General features: G+C 37.4%; 1 protein-coding gene across 11 annotated transcripts in view; it reads right to left on the bottom strand.

Moving 5' to 3' along the window:
- Nucleotides 1-18828, bottom strand: part of PTPRD (protein tyrosine phosphatase receptor type D) — a 523599-nt gene that overhangs the window by 59515 nt on the left and 445256 nt on the right. For all 11 annotated transcript variants that reach the window (XM_047767649.1, XM_047767654.1, XM_047767651.1 and 8 more), the window contains one exon: nt 4006-4181. In XM_047767649.1, the coding sequence (XP_047623605.1) occupies nt 4006-4181 (176 nt within the window). The remainder of the gene's footprint in view (nt 1-4005; nt 4182-18828) is intronic.

The raw sequence follows: 18828 nt of genomic DNA, 5'->3' as shown, positions 1-18828 counted from the left end.
TACAAGCCCTGCTGCTGTACCAGCCACAGGCCAGAGTAAGAAGTGAGCCAGGCCTCAGCATAGCAGAGAGCTGAAAAACACAGGGGATAGGTTCTAAGGGGAAAAGTCCCTAGCATCCTTAAATAAAAAGGAATGGGGCAGGAGGATAGAAAATGGAACCAAAAGGAAATGTAGTGTCAAGAAGGTATTATCTTGGGAGTTCCCATTGTAAGGAACCCAACTAGTAACGATGAGGTTGTGGGTTCATTCCCTGGCCTCACTCAGTGGGTTAAGGATCCAGTGTTGCCGTGAGCTGCAGTGTTGGTTGCAGACATGGCATGCATCTGGCATTGCTATGGCTGAGGTGCAGGCCAGCAGCTTCAGCTCCAATTTGACCCCAGCCTCGGAAAGTCCATATGCTGTGGGAGCACCCCCTTAAAGAAAAAAGACAAAAAAAAAAGAATATTTAGTGATAATTATTACTACATGTAACTCATGTCAGTATTACTCACTATGTTCAAGATATGTGGAAGTAGCAGCCAGATGTTCTATCATGGTCTTTTTTGCAGACCCATTAACAATTTCCCTGGATCAAGGTCTCCCCTCTGGAGATTCTGTCAAAGGCAGGTGCAAAAGGACCCCATGTTCTGAGCTACATTCTCCTCTTGACCTGGATGCATGGGTGTGCTACCTTGGGACCAGTGGGCAGAATTTGCCATGTGCATTGATTCTCTGAGTTTGGTGAGAATTCACTGTCAGCCACAGAGAAACAAACTCATTTCATTTGGGAAAAAAAGCTGAATTATTTGGATGCTAAATAATTAGGGGGAATAATAATTTAGGGGGAACTAAAGTTATGATAGTAAAGTCTCTCTATCTTCACTGAAAAATAATAGTGTAGGTTCACTGAGCCACCGTGTCACATACGTTAGCTTAGGCAATACCCATGTTAACCCGTCCATGTAATAATAATAAGACGATGATGACGACTTTGAGAGGCCTAGCAGCTTGCTCATTGTCACACAGCTAGTATGCACTAGAGATGGATCTAAACCCAGACATTTGACTGCCTGCAAGGCACCCCTACTTGCAATTGTCATGTAGCTTCCTCTGATGGTGGTGTCCCCCCGGCAGGTCTGTGGATTACCACGTTATCTTCTTTCCCTTTTCTTCTCTCTTTCCCACTTCAAATATCTAGTTAACAGGTATTCCTGCCTACTTCTAATATAAGAAGTGTTTACACATATACTCACGCTTTTTTTTTAATAAGCCAAAGGGATGAATATTATTTCAAGAATCTGAACCTTAATCAAAATAATCAAATTTCAAGCTTCAGCCCTTAGAGAGGTGATTTGTTTAAACTACCTGGGCCCCTCCTTTCATAAAACAGACTACAGTCAGTTCCTAAGTAAAGCCAGGCTACTTCATAAGTCTACTTTGAAGTTCACCGCTGGGAATTGAGAATTCAGAGTTCCCAGGTCAGCCCACATGACCCACAAAATTCCCAAAGTATGGAGCCATATATTTCAGTAACAACTAACCACTATTTATAACATTGTTTTTACAGTGAAACTCCATCCAAGTTCTTGGTTTGAGAGTCCAGGAATGCCTTCCCCTTCCTCTCTGGGACATTAGGGGAGAGAACAAATGGACATGGGGGAAGTGAGGTAGGAGGATGTGAGGGAGAAAGATGAAGAGCAGGTGAGACAATTTGGGGGACCAGTGCTTTTCTAGATCTCTCTATGACATCTGGTCATATACTGTCAAATGTTTCAGACTGGGGAACGAAGGGCTTTAGGGCTTTGGGGGTCAGGGCCCCTTTGTATGGTCAGACTGATGAGGGTTGAGATTTCTCCATATTGGCTTATGGAGCTCATCCTAAATTTGGCTACAGGCTAAACCATCACAGAATAAAAATCACAAGACAGCACTTTAATTGGCCTCCTTAGGTCATTTAACAAAGGAGAAAGCTAACTTGCAAGAGCAAAGAGTAATTAATGAAGGGAACAAACAGAGGTTCATTTAGTAACTTCCAAATAAGTTTCTCTGCTGGAGGTGAGGAAAAAAAAGGTAGCCTGCAACATAAAGATAAACTGTAGGTATTTAAGTCACAATGCCTTCTGCCAAGAACTGCTCATTACCATCAGATGTTGCACTGGCAGTGGGGCCGGTTAGAGCTAACTTTATTATTAGAAGCAATTAGGGAGAAAGGGGGCAGAATTTCATTTGGTTATTTCAAAACAAGTTTCTGTGCATGGTTTAATGAAGGCCTGCAGTGTCAAGATAAAAATGTGTGTTTTACTGAAAACAGCTTTTGCAAATGACTGCTTGTTACCAGCCGGTATCTCTAGGCAGAGAAGTCTGGGTAGGCTGGATTTACATGCATGCCGTAATGTAATAGTTTTGCTGTCTCTGCTTCACAGAAGTGTGAACGGTATAGTGGGTAAGCAACATGTGTTGTGGAGCCAAACTTCTGTATTAAATTCTTCACTCTGACCTTGGTATCTAGATGAGCTTGGGTGACCTTCTAGAATGTCTGGGCCTCAGTTTACTCGTGTATAAAGTGGAATCACATTAGTGTTTATCTCATAGGGTTGTTGTAAAACATCAATGCACCCAATATGTATTAGACATTGTAATAATTATTCAAGGTTATATCCAAGAATCATTTTGGGGGAGGTTGTTTTTAAAGAAAGGGCTTGCTATTTAGGGGTTACCCTGAGAACAAGTCAATGACAGATCCATTTATATCACTTTAAATGGAATTTGCATATAAAGTATAACACAGGCTCTTGACAGTCATAAAAGTTTTTATCTAAATTCATTTCAGATAATATTTCAGTATTTCTATAGAATTCACATGTTTTGAAAAGCTGATTGCTTCTTAGGTTTGCTAAACTGGTTGTGTACTGTATCTTTTGATTTCTCACCTTTAAGATAATAGCTAGGGCTTTTTATATTTTCCTAAGTCTGAGCTTTTCCTTCATGAATCTCCTGGGAAGCCTTTAACTCATCTCTTATATACGTACCTGGGCTGAGAGAAATTGCCATGTATTGAGCTTAGAGGAACATTTAAAAAAAAAAAAAAGTCACCTGTCACACAACAAATGGGGAGGTGGGCTTTGGCTTCCTTCTAGATGTCCTCTTTGAGAATACTGTGACCTCAGTGAAAGAGCCCTCTCACCAATGATTTCAAACTCTGCCCCAAATGCTCCCTCTTCAGTGAGAGTATATGCTGTCTTCAATGATTTGTCAGAGACTTATTCATTAAATTCTCAAGGCTATGGATTGATTTTCATCAGATGGCTACAATATTTGCATATTCACTTGGGAATATGGCATACTGCTTACCCATTATGTTCTAGTTTTGCAAATCAACTGCAGTTAACTAATGTGCCATGCTCCATAATATTGGACCCATATGATGAATAAAACTCCTTTCCTGGACATTATTAAGCAACAATGACATTATTAAAATCTATTCATTTTGGAGAAGGCTAAACTAGCAAAATACCCTCTACTCATTTATGTGTTTTCTCAGCCATGCATCAACCCATATCATTTTTCTGGCTACCTTGACTTAATTTATGCTAGTTTGAATGATTTTTTTAAAAGAGTCTCTTTTACAGAATTTTAGATTTTACACTGCAGATTGTGAGAATGAAAAAGTCAAAACTATTGGAAAGCACATATTGGTGGGATTCTTTCCCAAAGTCCCATGTTCTTGTTCAATGTGAGATTCAAAGATCTCCAATTTAATATTTATTTCCTCAACCAAGTTGTCTACTTTGAGTGCTTTTTTTTTTCTTTCGGCAATCATGCACATTGTAACATGAGCGAATTTTCTTTCTGAAAGATTCAGAAGAATGTTATGAGATGGTTTAATCTGAGTTGTTGACACATTCACAAATAATGTCTGTTGACTAAAGCTTAAAGAAAGGTTAGATTCTGATCAGAATAAAATATGCAACACAGGAACTATCTGAAGGAAGATCTTAAGAGGAGAAGGTAGATATTCATTCTTACCCTGGATCGTTCTTCCAGTTTTGTCATCATAACAACTGTGGCACTCCGTTGCTCCCATATCATCCTCCAAAAATCTCCAAAAGTTTCGGGGAGAGATCCCTGTGTTGCAATATAGGCATTTTGTTTCCTATAGCCATCTATGTAGTTGGCATTCACATAGTCACTTCCTGGGATGCCTGGAAAACAAGGAGTGTTATTCAACTTGGTGAACATATCTCAAGAGGAAACAGTCTGGGACATGGCCTGATGGCAATGTTATGTTATTGTTCCACTTTATGCTAGAGGAGTCACAATATATTAAAGTTTGGGTTTTAAACAAGATTATAGGTCTTATTGCGACCATCATGTTAAAGAAATGCAATGCTTGAGGCACTCCATCTTTATAACATGACAAGGGAACTCCAAAGAAAGAAAAACACAACTGACTGCCCAGAGAAGGCCTTTTTGTTCACACTTTGTTTTCTCCATTGCCTCAACAAAACAGAGCTTGCAAAGGAGGATAAACAATTATCTAGTCACATTCCTCACGCATTCTCTTTCTCTTTCCAGATAAGAGCCAAATCAAATAATGCCTGAGTCTGAAAATGCAATATGGGATGAAACATGTCGTAACAGTGAAAAAATTCTTTCCAGATTTAGCTAAGAGGGAACTCATATAGAAACTCATTTAATCCTCATGAAAACTCTATGAAGTTCTGTCATGGGCTTCCTTTCACAAGGGAGGAAACAGGTGCAGAGAGATTAAAAAACCTCCTGAGGTTAGTGGAGGCCAATTTAATTACAAGCAGGCATCTTCGATATCTGTGTCTTAGCCTGTGAAGGGCACTGCTTCTCATTTAAACCTCAATCAGTTGTTGGGTCACAGGAATCTCTCCTTGGATTATGACAGTTGCCTCCTAATTGGTTGTCCTACTTCTACTTTTGTCCTTTGCAGTTTGTTCTCTATCAGACATGAGAGCAGTTTTTAAAAAATATATTTCAGACACTGTCACTTCTCTTCTTCAAACCCAATAATGGCTTCCCCTTATACTTTAAATAACTAAAATCCAAACTCTCAACAGTAGCCACAAAGCTCTGCACTTCTCCAAACTAATCTTGTCCCACTCACCTCCTTGCCTTCTAAACCCAAGACGCTGGGCTATGGCTTTGTTAGAAAACGCTGCTCTCCAACCTCAGTGCTGTCCCACCTCCTACAACACACTCTCTGTCTCTGTCCCCACAGAAAATGCTCAGCCTCCACCTCAGAAGCCTTGCCCTTGATCTCCTGGGATCTCACAACTCCCTTGGCAACTCTTCATCCTACTTATTGTAATTCTATACTTAATTGTTTAACTTGCTTATTGCTTCTTTTATGTGCCTCTAGACCATGTCACTTTTATTTATCTTTGATTTCCCTAGTGACAGAAAGAGTAAATAATTTGCCCCAGTTCCAAGTTTAATAAGTAGCAGAGCTGTACTGTCATACAGATATTCTGATGAAAAGTCTAATTTTCCTTCAGCATGATGCCTTTAAAAGGAGTATAGGCATGTTTGAGCTTCTTCCAAGAAGAGTGGCCAGAATGATTAAGGAAATCAAAGCTATTCCATATGAGAAAGCAATATATATTATAACCAGGCAAAAGAAAAGACAGGGTTGAGGATAAGAGTTGCCCATATGCGTCTGAAGAGAGGTTTAGGTTTACTATGTTAAGACCCAAGTATTTCAGTTCTGAAGGATGTATTTCATCTCCTGTATTTTCAAATAGTCAGAATCAGAAAAGGAATAGATTTTTTTTTTCAAGTGGGGATGAGCTGCCTATCCTGTAAAGTGTTTATTCTCTGCCTATCCCTGAAGGAGAATAAACACTTTACAGGGATATTAACGTACTATGGGAGGTAGCACTAGACCCTGCACATGGTCCCTTCTTACTTTGGGAAAATAGGAGTCTTAGATCTGTTTTTTTTAAGAATATTTTCTTTATAATGGAACATATGTTCCCAAGCTAAAATTGCTGTATTTCACTGATTGCCACTTGTAATTACTTTGACTGCTTTTCTGATTCCCATTGTAAAACCGATCCTCTCAAGAAAAGTAATGAAAGTCAGATGGAAACTACTGGGCTCCAAGATGAACACATGGATGTGGAATACCACCAGCATTAGTGAAAAGCCTTTTAAGCAAGAACTAAAATGCACGGTTGGTTGTAATACTGTTCGTCTATCACAGCTACTCAAGAAGCAGTTGGAGTTCTGGCAGCCCTTTTTTGATAAAGATCCTATTCCTCCTTGACACCAAATTACTGCAGATTCAAAGAACAGTTTAAATAAAGTCCTCAGGTTACAGCCACTGGAAAGCATGCACATCTCCATGTCCACAGGATTTGGTTCTGAGCCAACTAAGAGTTTATTTTATAACACAGGAAAGGCCCATTTTAAATAATTTAATTTAGCAGTTAACATTAAAGAAGTGATAAAAAGGATTCTGGCTAAGGACCTCACTCAGCTACCAATATACAGGAAACTTTTACTTCCAAGAAAAGTCAAAAATGGAGGAATCTGGTTTAATGACTCAGAAAATGCATCAGCTGGGCACTGTGCCATTTCCCCCTTATCAAGGATAACAAATGTGTCTGAACAATGCATCTGAGGACAGAGGAGTTGGATGTGAGACTCACATCTAAAGGAGGGGAATCAGACCTATCCTACGTACTTGCATAAATTTTAATCAGTCAGTATATAATGCATTTTTTTGATTTATTGCTCAAGTTTGAACAATCTTCATTTTCATATTTTAGGGGTAATAGGTTGATACTGAATAATGATTGCATTTCCCAGGCATAAAAGTACAAAAATTCTGCATGAAAACTCCTAGGGACCACGGATCCATACTGACACACAAATGCTTTAAGAATTTGGGACTTGATATTCTGAAAGGAAAAGAATTGAACACAATAATTCAGTACCAACTAAAGCTAATTATTAGCCTCATATTCATATCTTGAACACAGTGTGAGGTTCCTCTTCTCTTTGACACTCGTCTGTAAGGAAGTAGTAGCTGGAATAAAAAAGCCTCTTTGGAAAATCCCTTTACCCACTGTGGCAAAAAGACACTTCTGGTAAGCTCTCTCACATGTCCTTTGCAATGTGGAGACGTGAGAGATGGCTATGTTTTCTAGAAGCTCTACGGCCTAATGTGTCTTGTACTCACACAACCCAATGTAACAACCTGTGTAGAAATATGAAGGAGAAAAGAATTTGGAAATGGTGGTGGCTTGCCCTTCTAAAAATATTAACCTCAGACTGGAAGCTAAAGTTAAAGAACAGCGTATTTCTAGTAGATGAGACTTCAGTTTTCAATGTGACATATTTAGAAGATACTTAAAACAACTCCACTGAAAAAAATGTAATGCTATGCTGGCTTTCTAAGAGTTTTACTTTTTCAGTAGCTCCTGATTGTAGTGTTTCTGCTGGGAGTCTGGATATACAGGATTCTTTCACTTTTTTGGAGTGACCTCTAAGTAATGCTCATTTTAAATTCTCTGCCTTATCCAGAAAATGATTTGCATCCTCTAATGCAACACTAATCAGCATATACTACTAATCCAAAAGAAGTGTGTGAGAAGTAATTGAATGCTTCTGTGGTTATGATGAATAGAAATATAACTTAAAACACAGAACTGAAAGAATATAGAATTACTATAAATTAGCTGATTGTTTTTATTTGTTGGAGCCCGGGATACTTTTGCCCAATACTGCAATAATAGTGCCTTAAATTTTTTTTTGGAGAGGAGGAATTATTAAAATTAAAATAAGAGCATACAAAAGATGTCTTCAGCTCATCAGAGGCAATATCTTAGGATTGGCTCCGCAGTAGGCAATGTTCTGGGCATCACTTAGTCTTAATGTCACTGTCCAAGAAAAATAGCTTCAGTGTAAAACTTGCTCTTTCCTAGGAATCCATGCCTTTACTACATTTATAAATGTATGTTTTCATGATTTCCTATGTATTGTTTCATGTATATTCTTCAATGAATAATGGTCATGTAAACAGTTCCAACATCAGTAATAATGGTTTATCATTCTAATCTTATATGTGAGAAAATTGAAGGTAGAACCTAACTTTATATTATACCAGCTTTCTGCATTTGCATATTATAATCTCTTTCATCAGTTAATAGACTGTTATCTCTTGTGGTACTTAAAACTATTGATTGCATGCTTTATACTGGGTCTTTGTGATTTGGGCAAACTAAATGTGGAACTGTTAAAACTCAAGCCTTTAAGACTATCAGATATTGTGATGAGGCGAACGATGGGTAGAACTTTGCTTCTGTGTTCTTCATGGACTGCAAGCCACAACAAACAGCTATTCAAACAGGGTTGGGTCACATACAGGTGCTCGTTTTATTTGCTGGGAATTGCTAGTTATAGCTTTTAGTGGAAAAATCAGCCTGGCATGAACTTTGAGTTTCCCTTTCTGTCAGAAATACTTTGAGAACTTTTCATGAGTTCAATATGCAGGGGCAATGCCATTTTTCTTCATTTAAGCATGGGAATAACAGTATAGGGTTTCATAATGATGTTCCTATGTGTGTTTGAATATTAACAAAAGGTGAGGAATCCTTGGAAAGATGAAGCTACTAAGTTTTGAGGTTTGTTTTTTTTTTCCCCCTTTGCTTTTTAGGGCCACACTCGTGGCATATGGAAGTTCTCAGGCTAGGGGGTGAATCAGAGCTGTAGCTGCCAGCCTACAGCAAGGCCAGATCAGAGCTGTGTCTGCAACCTACACTACAGCTCATGACAATGCTGGATCCCCAACCTACTGATGGAGGCCAGGAATTGAATATGCATCCCCATGGAACTTAGTAGGATTTGTTTCCACTGCACTGCAATGGGAACTCCCTGCTAAGTTTGAAAGAATATTCATGATGAATAACTCATACTAAGAAAGGTATTAGCATGTTGAAAGCATGTTGAAATGTCAAAGAATATACTATTTGAGCTATTTGGTCATGACTGGGTTAAATTTTTTTTTTTTCCTGTTAATTTGGTGAGAGCTAATTGGGTCATGTGGGTCTAGTTAAAAATAAATAAACAACTTGTGATGCATTCAGTTTTTCAGGTCAGCAGATAATTTGATTTGAAAAGATTTGTCTTGTCAAGAGGTGTTTATAATTATAAAAGTTTTATAATAAGACTTAATGCTCTTATGTTAAGTGAAAAGGCCTGACCCCAAATAGTACATGAATTATTTTATCAATGTGAAATCAAGTAACCGCAAGGGGTAAGTGTGTACTTTTGTATCACTCCACACTGGAGGGTAAGTTAACATGTGCCTCTTGGAAAAACACTAAGCACTTGCTAAGACTTAGAGAAATTGACCAGGGAATTGTAACTCTAGTCTGGGGCTGCTGGTAGTTTGCTCTTTGACATTTGGGCAGTTGTTCAACTTGTCCAGACCTCTGATTACTTATCTGCTAAACAAGGCATGCTGGACAAATTGATTCCCTCAGGTCCTTTTGAATTCTAAAATCAGATGTTTCACTGTGGCATTCTTAACCTTCTTGGATTCAGAAATCTCTGGAAAGTTATTTTAAGATAAATAGAGGCTTTGTGTATCTCAGATTAGGCAGGAACATGCTCCGATGGTCCTTCAAGCTAATTCCTATTGTTTCTACCTCTGATGTGCTAAGATGCCTTCTTTTGGTGTGATTGATACTTCAAATCTTGATTAGAGTCTAGTGGGGTAAAAAAAATAAAACAAATTCAAAACCAAGAGAAGGTAGTAGGACTGGACTAGTAGGCACCTATTTAGAAAAAGCTTCTTTGGCTTGTGGAGGTGAGGATGAGAAGAGGCAGCGTTAGCGGGAAAGCAGAATCCCATCCATGACTCTGGAGGACAAACCACTAGTGAACTACACAGCGGACCTGCTGACTCTGCTACAACTCACGGGTGTGCCATCAAAACCACAGCACTTTTTTTTTGTCTTTTTTGCTATTTCTTTGGGCCGCTCCCGAGGCATATGGAGGCTCCCAGGCTAGGGGTCGAATAGGAGCTGCAGCCCCTGGCCTATGCCAGAGCCACAGCAACGCGGGATCCGAGCCGCGTCTGCAACCTACACCACAGGTCAGGGCAACGCTGGATCGTCAACCCACTGAGCAAGGGCAGGGATCGAACCTGCGACCTCATGGTTCCTAGTCGGATTCGTTAACCACTGCACCACGATGGGAACTCCAGCACTTTTATTTCTTTTCACATTTACAAACCCTTCGTGAAGTTTGTGTCAGAAGAAATTAGTTTTGGGCTAAACCAGTTCATTCCCTGTTGTAAGAGAAAAGTATTCAAGACCCACTAGAGCACAAAAGCTACCTTTTATTTACTAAATAACATCTCCTCCTACACTTCGATACCAAAATAAATAGAAAAACTCTTAACAGCAACGAATGGCCAGTTAAGACCAAGACTGTAATTTTACAACCAACAATGCAGGGAAAAAGTTCTGCTTTGTTTGCTGACACCAGCAAGACTAGAGAACAGAAAATAGAAAAATAAAATCCAATAATAGTTTACTAGTAAATTTATTTAATTTCAAGGGACACAGGCCTTCTTTCTCCTTTACTTATACACCATGGCAGCCACCCACCTCTGCATCAGAACTAGCAAAATGAAGGATTCTCTTTGCAAAATACCAGAAAAACAAATGCTTCTTGCAAAGGCACAGTGTATTCTCAGCTAAAGTCTCCCTGCATGTGACTGCAGTTTGGCAAAGGACCCTCCATGTTTCTGTATGTACTGTATACAGGACAACTTTTTTAGATGTGTGCCTTGTTCTGTAGGCACTATAGCTCATCACCACAGTGAGTTAATGGGGGACTGGATAACTTTCAAAGGGTTTTCAAAGCCATCCTCCACCCTCTCAATGTTCTGTTTCCTCCTCTCTTTGGTTTTCTATACCTCAGTGCTGCTGAGGAAGCTGGGTTAGTAGAGTGGCTACAAAGAAGGATGTGGGTGATTGAACCATCTTTGAATGCATTCTGAGATTAGCTACATGTATTGTGGATTTATCAGCACTTGTGACAGAGGGGGCTCATTTCTAGTTAGGGGGACTTTGCCCTGAAGTAAAGCAGAGCTTGAGTTACTGCAGCACAATCTGTTCAAACAAATGACACAGTTTTGGTATACTTAGCTTATAGTAAAAAGGATACAATCATTCCAGGGCTTTATTAGGCAGTGAAATAGTAAAAATCAAATGCAGAGTGTGAGCACAGCAGCTCTGTCTGCAGGAAATACTCAGAGCCTCCATCTCCTCATATATATCCTAATGCATGAGCAGCACTTTAATAATGTCCTTACCCCACTCCCTTGTGAGAATCAAATGAGTCAATGCATTTGAAACATCTAAGTTACCAGTGGATGCTAGTTATTCTTATGACTGACCTGATAAACAGAAATGAAATAAGCCTACTCATTCCTATATACCGACAAAAAGTAATTTCAAATATGGAAAGGCTCCTCCCAATTCCTAGATTAAAAAAATTAATGGAAGGGACAAAAATAATTATTTTTTAACTTCCCAGCCATGTACAACCTGTGCTTTTATTTTAAAAATAGAGCCATACCACAGATGACTGAGGTTTCTCTACAGGATTAGAGTAATGAAGTGTAGATTCATTAGCACAGTCTACATAGATGTACAATACAAATGAAGAGAAAATCCCAATAATGGAACTAAAGACAACGGAGATAAAAATAAACCCACAGAGCTTTCTGATTTACACTTTGATTAGCTTTCTGGGAATAAGAGTAAAGAAAAAAATCAACACAACCAGCCATCCCTTTAAAATTCTTTTTCTCTTTTTTGGGTAAGAAACACCACAGGTGCAGGCTGAGGTAGGTGCTAGGGAATAACAGATCTTCACACCACTTGCTCTGCTGAATGCAGGAGAAAGATGCTGTTTAAATAGCTCTAATTAGTTTTTATGAAGGCTGCAAGCACCTTGTGAAATAGTTCCAAGTTTCCAAAGGTTAAATCCCATCTAGCTTTCTACTTAAGACAAATTAAGCTATAAAAATTTGACTGTGTGCTGCTCCTCTGAAGGAGAGATGCTTTATTTATTTAAAAAAATATCACTCTGCAATAAAAGAATTAAACTTTGCCATGCTTGTAAATAACTTGAAAACTGAAAGACTGAAAATATTAAAGAAACTAAGCTAACTCAGTGATTCATATTCTGAACAATGTCAGAAAAATGAACTTAACCAATGATGGGATGAGATTTAGAAAAAAAAATTTTTAAGATGATACATATGTTCTAACCAACTTCCTTCAGTAGTTTAAATAGAATTGCAAGTGCAAAATAAACACCAGGTACTCTCATATTAGTCATTAGTGTCCAGGGTTAGAAGGGAGAAAGGAGAGAGAAAGAGAAAATGAGAGAGAGAATGAATGGACTGAGAGGGAGAAAAAGGAGTCACACTTATTGAGTTGATGTGGCATATAGCACATGGCAGTGATTAAAGGAATTCTTTACTGGGGAAAGCAATTTTAATTCTTTAATGTTAGTGCTTCATATGTAACATTTATATTCACTATACTATAACTGAACATTTATTAGAAAAATGTTGGATAGATTGCATAGACTTATTTCCCTGTGTTTTCACTTGTTGAAAATATATCAGGTTACTAGATATGGACTGTTTAAAAAAAAAGATAATTCACAGCATGAGTAAGATGGGAAACTGGAGGATAAACCATGTGCTGACATCTGTTTTAAATAACTTGGTAGAGATTTACCATTGAACACTGCAGCAGCAGAAGCTAAGATACAACTTAAATGTAGAGCACACGTGTAGTGACAAATGGCAAATAAACATTACAGAAAAATATCAGTACTCCATACTTTTTAAATTCAAATTTATCTTAGGGACAGTGATTCCCTGTGAGCTGCTTTCTCATTTTAAAGGTGCTAAATTGCCCATCTCACAAATAATCAAGTTGTAACATCATCTATCTTATTTACAGTTGTGGGTTTTTTGAGTTGCTCCTATTATGCAAATCAAATAGCAGATGATATATTTTGGATTTCCATTTAAAAGAACACACTCTTCCCCTTGTTGAAATTCATAATGCTATTATAAGTCTGGTTTCCATTTATCAAGCACCAGTATTTTCTTTTGCTTCACAGAGTACACCAAATATATACGGCTTTCTCATTTGGATATTATTAATTTTTCCATAGATCAAATATAAATGAAATTCCATCTGTGGATAAAAGGACTTATCAATGGTAGTAATGAAATTTATAACAGCAATGATAACTTTAGCAGTTCCTAATATTTATTAGGCATTTTCTTAGTGCCAAGCACTCATCCAAGGGCTATACTTGCATTAATTCATTAAATCCTCCTAATAATTCTAGGAAGCAGGTATTATTACTCATTCTGTTGTACAGATGAGGACACTGAAGCACAGGAACTTGTCTAAATAAGCTCTTCAGAAGCAAGAAGAGCCTAGGATGCTTTAATCAGAAAGAAATTCTTGAGAAACATACAGGCCCTTATAGAAAGGTTCTCATTAAATAGATGAAGTGAATAAACACATTTATGTTTTGAAACTAAATATATTCTCCCCAAAACAGAAGAAAATAAAATAAACCCATATTTTACTAAGTTTCTTTTGTCACATTAGCAAGCACTAATTTTTAAAAATGCATATGGGGAGTTCCTGCCATTCCTCAGTAATAATTAAATGTACTAGTATCCATGAGGATGCAGGCTTGACTCCTCAGTAGGTTAAGGATCCAGCATTGCTCTGAGTTGTTGTGTAGGTCACAGACATGGCTTGGATCCGCATTGCTGTGGTTGTGGTATGGGCCAGCAACTACAGCTCCAATTTGACCTCTAGCCTGGGAACTTTCATATGCCAGTGGGTTTGGCCCTAAAAAAAAAAAAAAAAGTGCATATGGGATGAAGGCTTTATTCTTTGTCATTTCAAATAAAACCATTTAAATGTGGCTCAGTGGAAGAGACACATACCAGCCAATAATTCTATTAGCGTAAACCCTCTGGATTAAATTTTTTTCCCCTAGAAAGAGCTAATCTTTTAATGTCCAATATTTAATTTTTATCTATAATCTCTAGTTTTAGAATCAATCTTCAGAATTTTAGAAATAGCAGGAAGGGGCTTACACATTATAATTTTAGGAAGAACCAGAACAAAAGACACTAAGTCAGGAGTCCCTAAATTGGAGAATAGGCCTACAAAGAGGTTGTGTGTCCTGAAACTCTATGAAATTGGTATATAAATAAAGTGTGTCAGAGTTCCTGAAGTGGCACAGTGGTTTACAAATCCGACTAGGAACCATGATGTTGCAGGGTTCAATCCCTGGCCTTGCTCAGTGGGTTAAGGATCTGGCGTTGCCATGAGCTGTGGTGTGGGTCGCAGACATGGCTCGGATCCTGCATTGCTGTGGCTCTGGCTTAGGCCAGTGGCTACAGCCCTGATTAGACCCCTAGCCTGGGAACCTCCATATGCTGCAGGAGCAGCTCAAGAAAAAGGCAAAAAGACAAAATAATAATAATAATAATAAAGTGTGTAGATGCCTTTTGTTTGCAAGTGGTGTTTAAAATATTCATAAGATTCTCAAAAAGAACCAGCTCCCCCAAAGAGTTAACCATGCCTGTGATTACAGAACTGCTTAAATTACGATTTAATTTCTAGTCCTGTCTTCTTATTTGGTATTTTTCCTAGGATTCCTCAAAAAGTAATATTAAACAAACCAGAAAATCCACCTGAAAGCCATTTATATGTTGCTCTTTCTTTGGAAAAATTCACTTTGACTGAAGTCTAAGAACAATCGAAGATCTCTGGTTATATGATTTCTATCATTAAGTGTTTCAAAATGTATATTTCAACATTCTTAGTCTTCCCAGCCAAAAAGGCATTGTTTTTGAATTAGGCGTGACATGTACAGACACGACCATTATGCCTCAAAGAAGGCTAGAGTCCTAAGTGGCCCACTGAAGAGAACAACCATCTTGAACCCAACTGACTCATATATTGGAATTTTGGCTTTGCCACTTACTAGCTAATGATTCTAAACAAGTAACTTGACTTCTGAAAGTTTAACAGTTTCCTCATCTATCAAATTGGATGATAATGACATTTTGAGGTTGTTCTAAAGACTATAAATAAAATCTATATCTGATTTTATACATTGTGTATAAAGTCTATGATGATGTGTAACACATAGTAAATACCAAGGCAGACTATCATAATGTCTTGTCTTTATTGTTGAATTTAAAAGGAGGGTTTTAAATCTTGCTTTATATTCAGGCTGGAACAATGATTTAAAAAATTCCATGTCATCATGGTTTTTAAAGTGAAATGTTAATTATAATCCTACTAATAGAAGAGTAGTTCCGGCATCAGTGAACAGTAATTATATTTTAGAAAATAAAAACTTTTTTTTAAATCAAGGACTGTAATAATTAGATTGAATTTTTGATAGTTATAAGGCATTACAATAAATAATCTGCCACTAACTGATATTCTTGAGTTTATAAGGAGCTGAAGATAAATAAAGGCTATTAGAGCTAAGTAATCACCTGTTAGGAATGTAACATTCTGTAGGTATAGGATTCTTTTGCATCACTCATGATTACCCACTTTGTTACTGCTTCCCAGAACAGTTAGGCCATCAAGAGCGAAACGAAATGCTAAAATGTCGAGAATGTGCTATCCATAGGTTAATACCAAATGATAAATTGGATTTTTTAGACCAAAAGATAAGGCTGGGCATTGGGATCCATGCTCAGTTACTTAGTTACAGTCACATCCTGTATCATTAGGAAAGCAGTGGAGGTATGTGGGTCTGTGGAAGCCTAGATCAAGGAATCAGAAGAGTCCAATTCTAATTTGAGCTGTATTAATTGTTCACCTTTCATACGAAGAGACTCAGGGCTAATTCTCTGTCTGAGCTTCAGTTTTCTCATCTCTAAACATGAATACCTATCTATATCCATAATATATTCATGTTGTTGCTTCATTAGACTCTTGTTGGTCCAGTACATAAGATAGTTGATAAGAAAACTACATAGAGCTAACTCTTAGGGAAGTCAAAAGTAAAAGACAACAGCACCGGGAAAATTGATACTCATAGAAGTCCAGGTTACATAAGTAGTTAGTGGACAAGCTAAGACCCAAACCCAGATTTCCTTGTCTTTCATCTTTTGGTTTGTCCATTTCTCTTTTCCTACTTTAATAAAAGTATACTTTCCAGACAATTGTGGATTCTATAAGAATAAGCATATCATTACATAGTATTTTTATGCGCAAATAAATGTTTCCACTTAGTATTTATTTGACAACATTTATTTTAATGTTTAAAATAACCCTATTACCTCTTTTTTTCTAGGAATTACTATTTTCTCTAAGAACTGCTTTAACATGGAGGAGACTCTGACAGTAACAGAGTGGTCAGAAATTCAATTGTGTTTTCATACTTCTAACCCTCTAATTCAACAGTTGGGAGCATTTTGTAATCAGGATTCTCTTGAATGTATTCTGCATTTTCCCCAGCATATACAAAACAACATGTCATGAAGTGTTACTATTTCCAAGGAGTTCAGTGAGCACATGGTGCCCGCACACAATTTCTGATTCTTTTAAGTTTTTCCCTTGTCATTCTCAGTGGAAAATGGAAAAAGTTTCACTCTTTTAAACTAAGATAGGGACAACACAAGTCACTGTGGCAACTTCCAGTTTTTTCTTTAATATCATCAGCTCACTCTGCAAAATAATATGAAGAGAGTGACCAAAACCACTGAGAAAAGAACAGCAAAAATGCCTCAAATAAAATATTCAATCCCAGTCATGTAAATTATCGCCACAGGTGTAACCCAAAACAAGCACGTTAAACTTTATAAATTGTGCACAAAGTCACTTTAACATTTTAATATATTTTAAAAATCTGGCTCTGGTTATCAAAGCTCCTATTGTAGGTAAAGCTTCAGTTTCTGCTTCTGTGGTTCCAGTTGCTGGCACTTTCTTTTCTGTGCTTAAGATATAGGATGATTGCTTTTCCCCTTAAATATCTGCTGGCTAGGGCTTAGTCTAAGATAAAATGCTGTTCATGGTTGTAATCTAGATTAAAGCTCTCTGTATATCCCATAAACTTCAATTAAATGCTTCTAACCTTTTGCATAACACTTAAAATTGAAAAACTTTTGGTTTCTAGGTCAGCTCTAGATTTAGGGTGTATTTGTGGGCACAGAGCTATAAAAAGGCAGGTTTTAGTCTGATTCAAGTGCTTTGGCTCTTATAGTGTAAAAATAGCATAGGAATGAAATGTACATACTTTCCAACTATCACAATAAAGGGACAAGGAGGAACATTGTTTGTCCTTTGATATACTTTATGGTTAAGATGGTGGAAAATAACAGGTTAAGAGAAATAATCACAAAGTGGGCAAAAGTACAGAGAAGTGGTAGTATTGAATGACCTGATTCTGAGTGGAAACAATGCTACAATACAGCAAAGGCAGGCTTACAAGTTTTCTAGCCAAGATCATGCCAAATGGGTTTTCAATTTACATTCACATATTTCATTTTTGTAGTTTACCTTGACTCTTTAATGACAAAAATGATTTCTCCCCTCTATTTGTAATATTGTTTAGTTTCTTATTTACTATGGAGATGGTGTAAGAGACTTGAGAAAAGAAATTGCTATTCTTTTTTACATTTTAAAATTGAAAATAGATAAAATATAAACCCTACATGCCACTCTTGTACCATTTACAGTTTCTACACATCAACTACCTGTCTGACACTATCCTCCTTAACCAAACAATGGTGAAACTTCGATAAACTTGATCAATTTTTCAGTATGGAGAAAGGTTAACTCTTGAACAGCTAGTATCTTTAATTGCCTCAAAAAGGGATTATAACCTTTTCTAACATCAAAAGTAGAATCAATTGTGAGAATTTTACAAATTTATCCATGCCACATAATACCCTTTTGAGAGTAGTGAACTGAGGTATGGACTTGCCCAAATGCTGAAAAATAGTTCTTGTTCCTCCAAAAACTGGAATTCAATGTATTGTTGCCTTTGGTGCTGACTGGGGAAATCTTTTAAGCAGTCTTACTTTCAAATTAACTTTGGACACTAGGGAGGCAGGTAGGACTTCATCAGAGTTATGAGATAAAGTGATGGTCATCATAGATTTTAGAAGCAGAAAAAAGGGAAAGATAATTGAATAGCTAGAGATGAAAATGTTTCAACTATAAAATTATAAAAAGGACTGGGTCGGAAGCTGGTACTATTTCATGTTTTATAAAACATCTGGCAGAGGGTAAGCAAAGAACTTTCAAGTTTGAAAAAGCCACAAAGCTCTCCTGGATGCCAGTGAGGTTGAATGTGGTATGTAGCAGCTGGTAGTCCAGGTTAGTTGGTATGACAGAGGGAATGATTTAAGTGATATTTGTAAACTACTTTCTAAGAACAGCAATCCAATGCACTACCATGGCCAAAAAGACTAACAAAATGCTGAGTGTTGAGCTTAGGAATATGAGCTCCTAAGTATTTTAAATAAACCATGTGAGAAAGATTTATTATTGGACAGGGATGAATGGATAATATTCTCTTGAGTATTCATACTTCTCAGAGAAGCTAGGTATATTTGAGGAGTAACCCTCATCTTCTAGGAGCAATCTCATTCCTTCTGGAACAAACTCCTTCCTACAACTGTGAGAAAGATAACCAAGGAGACCACAAATTAGATGAACCTGACATTTCCAATGTGCTTAATTTTTATTAATCACCACATCACCAACTCCTAGCCTT

The sequence above is a fragment of the Phacochoerus africanus genome, chromosome 2, assembly GCF_016906955.1.
Source record: "Phacochoerus africanus isolate WHEZ1 chromosome 2, ROS_Pafr_v1, whole genome shotgun sequence".
NCBI lineage: Eukaryota > Metazoa > Chordata > Mammalia > Artiodactyla > Suidae > Phacochoerus > Phacochoerus africanus.
The sequence above is the reverse complement of the archived record's forward strand: the minus strand, read 5'-3'. Positions and strand labels throughout refer to the sequence as shown.